At 39.6% G+C, this 8,801-nt stretch overlaps 1 protein-coding gene across 1 annotated transcript in view; it reads left to right on the top strand.

Moving 5' to 3' along the window:
• The first annotated feature begins 787 nt into the window (after positions 1-787).
• The window catches only part of APOO (apolipoprotein O), a 33,675-nt gene continuing 25,661 nt past the window's right edge, over positions 788-8,801 (top strand). The window contains exons 1-4 of the mRNA XM_006764140.2: positions 788-795; positions 3,900-4,044; positions 5,704-5,823; positions 8,080-8,134. Of these exons, the coding sequence (XP_006764203.2) occupies positions 788-795; positions 3,900-4,044; positions 5,704-5,823; positions 8,080-8,134 (328 nt within the window). The remainder of the gene's footprint in view (positions 796-3,899; positions 4,045-5,703; positions 5,824-8,079; positions 8,135-8,801) is intronic.

The following is an 8,801-nucleotide window of genomic DNA, read 5'->3' as shown; positions in this document are numbered from 1 at the left end:
GTGCGGGGAGGGACTACAGTAACTGTGTCAGCAGTAGCTGGCCAACCTTTACCCTGGAAGCAAAATAAATTTTTTTTAAATATATTTAATTGATTTTTACAGGGAGGAAGGGAGAGGGATAGAGAGTAAGAAACATCGATGAGAGAGAAACATTGATCAGCTGCCTCCTGCATACCCCATACTGGGGATGTGCCTGCAACTAAGGTACATGCCCTTGACCGGATTCAAACCTGGGACCTTTCAGTCTGCAGGCCGACGCTCTATCCACTGAGCCAAACTGGTTAGGGCAGCAAAATAAATTTGTAGCAATATTTTCTTGAAATGAAGACCTTTCAAGATAAACACATAATACTTTCAGGGTGTGTTAATTATTTTTAAAGCAGGTAAAGTAATAATCACTTAAAAAAATAACTTCTAGCTCTTTATTTGCTTCTGAAATATGGGAATTTCCTTTTTTGTGTGTGACTCCAGGCATACATTGCAACAGACATTTTTGTTCTGGTTTATTTGTGTTTTTTGAGCATTAAGAATAGCCTAGTCTTTCACATTACAGACACTGCAAATCTCAGCACTGTGATTTCTGTGAAGCTGAATCATGCCAAAGTACATAGAATAAGTCAACCACTTATTTATATTTCACCTCTCTTCTGTCCATTTAGGCAGGCAATAAACAGTCAGCATTTGTTACGTGTGAGGCAGTCATGGGCACTAGAAATACAAAGTAAGACATGGCCCTATCCCGAAAGGGCTTCCAATCTGGTAGAAAGAACTTGATAAGCATAAATACATGGACAGGTAAGAAAAACAATGAATCTCCCTGCTTTTTAAAAAATCTTTATTGTTCAGATTATTACAGATGTCCTCTTTTTCCCGCCATAGCTCCCCTCCACCCGGTTCCCACCCCACCCCAGGCCCATGCCACCCCACTGTCCTCGTCCATAGGTATTGCAGACATGCATATAAGATCTTTGTCCCATATCTTCCCACACCCCCCCACATTTCCTTCCCCCTGAGAATTGTCAGTCCACAACAGTTCCATGCCCCTGATTCTATTAAATTCACCAGTTTATTCTGTTCATCAGATTTTTTATTCATTTGATTTTTAGATTCACTTGTTGATAGGCGTGTATTTGTTGTCACTTTGTTGTTCATAATTTTTTATCTTTACCTTTTTCTTCTTCCTCCTCTTCTTAAAGAATACCCTTCAGCATTTCATATAATACTGGTTTGGCGGTGATGAACTCCTTTAGCTTTTTCTTATCTGTGAAGCTCTTTATCTGACCTTCAATTCTAAATGATAGCTTTGCTGGATAGAGTAATCTTGGTTGTAGGTTCCTGGCATTCATCACTTTGAATATTTCTTGCCTCTCCCCTCTGTCTCTCTGCTTCTGGCACCCCCATAATTCGGATGTTGGTACGCTTGAAGTTGTCCCAGAGGGTCCTTACACTATCTTCAGATTTTTGGATTCTTTTCTCTTTTTGCTCTTCTGGTCGGGTATTTTCTGCTTCCTTGTATTTCAAATATTTGACTTGATTCTTGGGATTCTCTACTGTTGAATCTCTGTGTATTATTCTTTATTTCAGTCAATGTATGCTTAATTTCTGACTGATCCTTTTCCATTTTATTGGGATTCTCTCTAAGATCCTTGAAGGTCTCAGTAAGTTCCTCAAAGGTCTCACTAAGTTTCTCGGAGCTTTCTAGAAGGTTCTTGAGTAACCTTACAACTGTGGTTTTGAACTCTATATCCAGTAGTTTGATTTCTTCCATTTCTTTCATTTGTGACACGCTTCTTTGTCTCCGCATTTTGGCTGCTTCCCTGTGTTTGTTTACCTCCAGGCCAATTGCTGTGAGGACCAGCTGTGTCTACAGTGGAAGTGCTACAGTGCAGGAGACACCCTTATGAGGCAGGACTTGGGTCAATGGGGCTTTGGCGCTCACTGAGTGTGCCCAGGAGGAGGTGCAAAGTCAGCCACTGTCTGGGGCCACCCAGCAGGAGCTACAGAGAGATCTGCTGATTCCTCCTCTTTGTATGGGGTTTGGAAGTGCCCAGATGAGGTCCAGCTGTGAAGCAAAGCAGGCTGTGGCAGTGCTGGCCTTTGCCTTCTTTTGATAGCTTTGGGGCTCCCTGACCCAGCTGCAGTTTGACAGGTTTTAGGCTGAGAAAAGACAGGCTATTCATATGCAAAAGCCACTGGCACAGCTTGGGTGGGGTTGTAAATTGGGTGGGGTCTCAGGGAATCTCCAGGGCAGAGCAAACAGCAATGGTTGCCTGTCGGTCCTGCACTGGAGAGGTCCGACCGCTGCTGCGTGCACCTCTGCCTGGAAGAAAGCTGCCCCCACATTCCTGCCCTGATGCCAGACAGTCCAGTTTCTTCCCGTATGTGTCTAGGTTTCCCAAAGTCTCACCTGGCATTGGAGCTTAGAGCACGCGGGTGCTTGTATCTCCCTCCTAATTAAAAAGTGGCACACCCAGGTGCCAGCCCCTTCTGCCCTTCTGCACCTCCTCGCCGCCGCACCTCCTACCAATTTCAATGCTCTTTCTTCTTTATTTTTCTAGTTGTAGTTCTTCCACTCAGCCAGGTTTCCTGCGGTCCTGGATGTTAGTTGTTATGTATTTTAGTTGTAATTTTGATATGGTTGTTGGAAGCAGCAAGTACAGGTGTTTTCCTATGCAGCCATCTTGGTTCTCCATCGAATCTCCCTGCTCTTAGGCAAGTTGTACAGAAAGATAAAGCCAGTATAGAACGTTCTAAGCAGAGGAATTAGCATGTGGGAACCCATGAAGCTGTGAAACAGTATGGGAGAAATATAGGGAATTCAGGTTTTGTGGGAGAAGGCAGAATGACAGAGATCAGGTTCGAGAAGGTGGTTGCAGTGAGATGATAATGGACCTTGTTTAACCCACATGAAAGTCCTAGGTGATGAGTTCCAAAGGATCTCAAATAAGGGTAGAAGGTAATCAGGTTTGTAGTTTACAAAGATTATTCTCTGCAATGTGGTGGTTTGAGCCATTAGATGCCAGGTGAGCAGTTAAAATGCTGCTAAACAGTCCAGGAAAGAAGTGAGGGCCCAGGTGAAAAACTCTACAGGAGGGGATAGAAAAGTGAATTGAGGTCATTCAGTAGGCAGAATTAAGAGGACTTAATGACCAATAGAATGGGATGGCAGTGAAGGATGACCTCAGAGCTTCTGATTAGGTTTTCTGGCTGGGGGATAGCACCATTCCTGAGAAAGTAGAGGAAGAGGGGCACATCTAGGAACAGATGCTAGATGATCAAGTGCTGTGTAAATATAGGGGATTATTGAGAAAAGGCTTTCTGACTTGATTCCACAGCACACATCCACACATCAGGCCTCGTGTGGACTTGGAGGTACAGATAAGATCCTGATGAGTTGGTTTTGGACATTCTTGATCTGGGAAGCTTGTGTCCCATCTGAGTAGAAATGTCCAGAAATCATAGGGTGAGTGAGTTGGTAGCTCAGGAGAGAGTTCTGGGCTGGAGTGGTGTATCTGGAAGTCACTGGACATGAGTGACCCCCAGTCAGGAAGAGCAAGGCACAGAAAGAGACTGAGTTTGGGAACTGAGATCGGGGAGACCAGCTCTGGATGGGAATGGAAAGGGGGAGCTTCTGAAAGTTTGATTAGCAGAATTACAGACATAATCTTCACTCTATTCAATGAATTACTAGGTGAGATCATGAAAAACTCCTTCCCTTGTTGTTGGGTAATATATATATATATTTAACTTGAAAGGCCAAGGAGAATAACTTAGAAACTACTGTCTTTGGGAAATTAAGATAAAGGTGACCTGAAATTTGAAGTCCATGAAAACATGTTTTCCAGGCAGGAGTGGCTGAGGTTAGGAACATGCTTATGTTGTGCACATTCATTTCATAGCATTGAGATAAGGCTTAAGATTGCTTCTGTGTTTCAGGTAATCCAGAGGTCCGTGGGGCCAGCCAGTCTGAGTCTGCTCACCTTCAAAGTCTATGCATCACAGAAAAAGGACTCAACTCAAAAAGCTTCTGTGAACGTTAGTGAGGTAACATGCTATTCATGTTGTGATCTATTTTGAGCATCTGATTTACTGACCATAGGAAGTATACAAATTGTGTATCCGGAAGATCCAACATTTTAGAGGATATTTAATAGGAGAAAATACATTTCCTTATAGTTTATTATTCTTTGTGAAGTAACTAACCTGGCTTTTTCAACAGATAAATTTTAATTAATGGTACTTAGCGTAGGGCATAATATTTCCTAATTTTTTAGTGGGGAATCTGCTGTGTCCCAGTAGATTGTAAGCACAGTTTGCTTCTAAGTGACCTGCCCAATTCCAGACTGCTTATCATGTCAAGAAAATATTTTTCTTTTTCATCTCTAAAAAAAGAAAGAAAGAAATGAAAGACCTGGCCTCATTCTGCTTCTTAACCAGATTAGAAGCTCATAAATAGATGCTTAATGAATACTAAAGAAATCAAACAAGAAATCTCTCCATTTACATCCTTTTATGTTTGTACTTGCCACTGATTATTTTGGATATTTGGTTTCTGTTGACAGTGAGTTAAGTGGCATAAACATCTACCTTCAGACATGAGCAGGGTTACTTAAATGTGTTTACATAAAACTAAATAGTTTATCTCTTACCCTTTACTATCTTCTTCTCAGGCCTTGGGGCAGTGGAATTTTTGAGGGTGAGGAAGGCTGCCAGTAGTGGCTGTAAAAAGTTTATTCTCTGGGTGGGGAAAAACCTGCCATCCTCCTTTGATTAGCACCAGACTGATCATTTGAACTAAGTAACATGCTCTTTAGTTATGCTGGAACTTTTTTTCTACTCCCCTCCAGTCTACCCTTTAGGGCAGTGGTTCTCAACCTGTGGGTCGCGACCCCTTTGGCGGTCGAATGACCCTTTCACAGGGGTCGCCTTAGACTATCCTGCATATAAGATATTTACATTACGATTCATAACAGTAGCAACATTACAGTTATGAAGTAGCAACGAAAATAATTTTATGGTTGGGTCACAACATGAGGAACTGTATTTAAAGGGCCAGAAGGTTGAGAACCACTGCTTTAGAGCAAGCATGTCAAATTCACAGCCAGTGGGCCTCATGCCTCATTTAAACGAGTTTGACATGCTTGCTTTAGAGTAATACTCCTTTTTAAAATGTTTTTTTAAATTGATTTCAGAGACAAGGGAGAGGAAGAGAGGTATAGAAACACCAATGATGAGAGAGAATCATTGACCGGCTGCCTCCTGCACACCTCACACTGAGGATTGAGCCCGCAACTGGGCATGTGCCCTGACTGGGAATCGAACTGTGACCTCCTGGTTCATAGGTCGACGCTCAACCACTGAGCCATGCCGGCTGGGCTAGAGTAATACTATTCTTTTCCCAAACTAAATCTAATTTCAATATATAAAACACCAAATTTCAATATATAAAACAGGTAAAGGGGAGCTACTTTGTCTGCTACCAGTAATGGGGGGAGGACAGTAAAACACCTCATAGCCCTGCTCTCTTGGCCTTGGCCTTACTGATTAAGGAAATAAGGTGCAGAGATCCTGTGAAGCAAGGTTTAGGGCGCAGTTTATGAATTATTAGAAATACAGTGCCTACAAATCTGATCATTGATTATGTTATCTCATTGCTGTATAGACATTTTTATTTCTTTTTGTTCTGTTTTGTAATGTATGCAGCTTTCACTCTACTCTGTTCCCGAAGTTCAGTCTAAATATGTGGAGGAGCCAAGGACTCAACTTGAAGAGAGCATCTCACATCTCCGACAGTATTGCAAGCCATATACAAGTTGGTGTCAGGTACAGCTCTTCTGAAAATGGAGTGAACACATTTCTGTTTAGAGTCAGTAGTGAGAAGTCTGTATCAGCTGCATGTTTTCAGAAAAAGGCACGATAAAGGGTCCCAAGTTGAGTGCACAACTTACAAATGTTCATCAGTGCCATCTCGGGTAGGGGTGCGGGGAGCAGAGTGCTTCCTGGTGGTGGCAATGGCCATAGCTGCACAGAGAATTTCCTTCCCACTGGGCAGGAGTGGAGGGCTGGTAAGTATCTTGGTCACAGCTATGAAAACACTATTGTCTACAGGGAGAGGATATGAAGTTGGAACCCTAGAGGAAGGAAAAGAATACAATATAACGATTTTATGTCAAAATTGGGAAGTCCCCCCTAGAGATTCTACAAATCACCACTTTAAACAGTAATGGTTACAGAACATTTTGAATGCTATAATAGGAGGGTAAATAACTAAAAAAGGGTAGAATTACATATTTGAGTACTGAACTATTTGCCCCAGTAATCCAAGAACTACTTGTACAAATTGGCTTCTACCACTGCTCAGGTTTTAGATCAGGCATTTGTCATTATGTTCACGAAGGCATTTCTGTGATGTTTAACATCTAAAACTGAAATTTACAGTCTACAGAATGCTTTTGTGGGCTTTGATACATATATTTGCTATACTTGATCTTGATTTTGAAAATTGATGGAAAATTAGTAAGAAGCATGTAGATATGTGTCACCTGGTCTAGATTTACGTTGCTTGAGACTTACAAACTCAATTTTTATCCAGAACTTACTTAAAAATTTAAAATTTTCACTGTCCATGTCAGCGCTGAACCAATTTAGAAAGAAAATAGTAAGCACAGACTCTATCAGCAATATAATTAGGCCATTATACTTAAGTATCATAACCATATTATTGTTATGAAATACCTAAAGACTATATATGAGTTGTGAAAACACTTAGACTTTATTCTCTTGTTCTAGAATATTTTTAAACCATCGGCTAGTGGTTAAGATAAGGTCAGCAAAGTTGTGCAAATATTTTTGTATTACGTAGGCATAACTGCTGTTATTTCTCTCCTTTTTTTTTGGTTATGAAAATACTTTGTCTCTTGCTTTCAATCTAAGGTTTCTTTTTACTTTTTCATCTGTATATGATACTCAGTGCAGGAAAATACCTCTGTAGATGATAGGATAGTTATCAACATGTTTATTTGCACTACTTCTAAATAATTTTTGTGATTATAATCATCTTATTTTCCTATAGAATAAAGTCTTTAGGAAAATAAGATGATTATAATCACAAATTAATTTATGGCTCCTTTTTTCAGGCCAAGAATTTCTAGCCCCTTTCTTTAAGAACTAATTTAATTTTTCTTCATAGTGAAAAGATTATGCCAGCAAAAAACATGGGCAGTCACTCTAGACATTGATCTGTAGCTTTGCTTTTTTTTTTAATGGGCAGCAAAAATCAATAAGTTTTAATGAAGTGATAATCAGTTTTTAAATGTTTTTTATGTCCCCCTTCAAACTTAGCATTTATTATTTAAGTCCATTTAACAGTATAAGGATAACTTGTTTTGATTTGAACTAAATTATATAAAACAAATCCTTTTCCAAGTGACAACTGGTTCTGATACCTTCTGATACCCACACATCTCTTTTCCTTTCTTCACTGGTAGACTTCTTGAAGGTGGGTACCTTCTAGGTAGTTCCTTATTCTCTTTAGGATCATTTGATAGTCATGTCCAAAGCCTTTTTACTATCATTGTTAAGGGAATAATAACACTTCATTTGCTTTGGGACTAGGGTAAATATCTCTTCAAACTTAGATACAGACACCTTTGTCCCAATAAAGCTAGTCATTCCTTCTTCAAATGGGCAGTTTTTTAGACATAGGCTTTAAAATCATGGCAAATCAGGAATTAGACTTAATATGAAAGGACATATTTAATTTCACATGGGAAGGATTAATTATTGAGGGTATTGATTTTTGTCCATTCTCCTCAATTTTAACAGAGAATGAAAAGGCTGGGTTGTTGAAACCACTCTACTTGAAATCTTTGTTTCCTGTGGCAATCATAAGCCATTCTGCTGAGCAATTTGTGGTGAAGGGGAAATTACAAAAGAAAAAAACCCAGAAAACCCAGATAGACACTATATTTGTTTGGGGAGTGTTGATAACATGATAATTTATTCAGTAAGGGCAAATATATTTATTGTTACTTTATAATCAATAAATTCTACTCATTCATTTTCTTTTCACCCTTTTAGGAAATGTATTCCCAAACTGAGCCCAAGATGCAAAGTTTGGTTCAGTGGGGGTTAGGTAAGTTTATTTTTAATGAGATATAATCAGTTTCTTCATTAAAATTGGACCCTTTAACCAGGGTTCCATGGATGGCTCCAGGAAATGTGTGAATTACTTAAAATTGTATGCAGAATTTTAGAGAGCTATGTAGGTTTTTCTGGAAAGATGATTTATTATTTTCATCAGATTTCAGAGGATTCGTATACCCAAACACTCAGGTAAGTCTCTTCAAGATCATTAGGATTGTTGGGCTAGCAAATGCAGATAGATATACTGGATTTTTTTTCTTTAAATCTATTCTAGGTGCAATGTCCTTAACTCACACTAATCCACACTGACTCATCAATAGGTTTTCAGAATCAGGAGAGCTCTTTTGCATAGCTATTAATACATTTTATAGAAGTTTAAATGCAGGAAGGAAATGGGTTGGTGTGCCTCAGAAAGGCCTTATTGCATAATTAGTAGTGTTTTTGTATTTTTTTATTGGTTCTTTTTTTTTTTCAAATTATAAAAGAAAGTTTATTTAAAAAATCACAGTTAGAAAAGGTGAGCCAGCTGGGCTGCATGGGCTCAGGAAATGAGTTACGAAGGCAAAAGGAGGGCCCTAGAAAGGTCCTTGGAGCTGAGGGAAAAGGGAAAGGTAATGCACCTGAGAAAGGAGAGGAGGGAAAGGTTCGGTCATGCT

This window comes from Myotis davidii, unplaced genomic scaffold, assembly GCF_000327345.1.
Source record: "Myotis davidii unplaced genomic scaffold, ASM32734v1 scaffold2301, whole genome shotgun sequence".
Classification (NCBI taxonomy): Eukaryota; Metazoa; Chordata; class Mammalia; order Chiroptera; family Vespertilionidae; genus Myotis; species Myotis davidii.
This window is presented reverse-complemented; position numbering and strand designations above follow the sequence as displayed.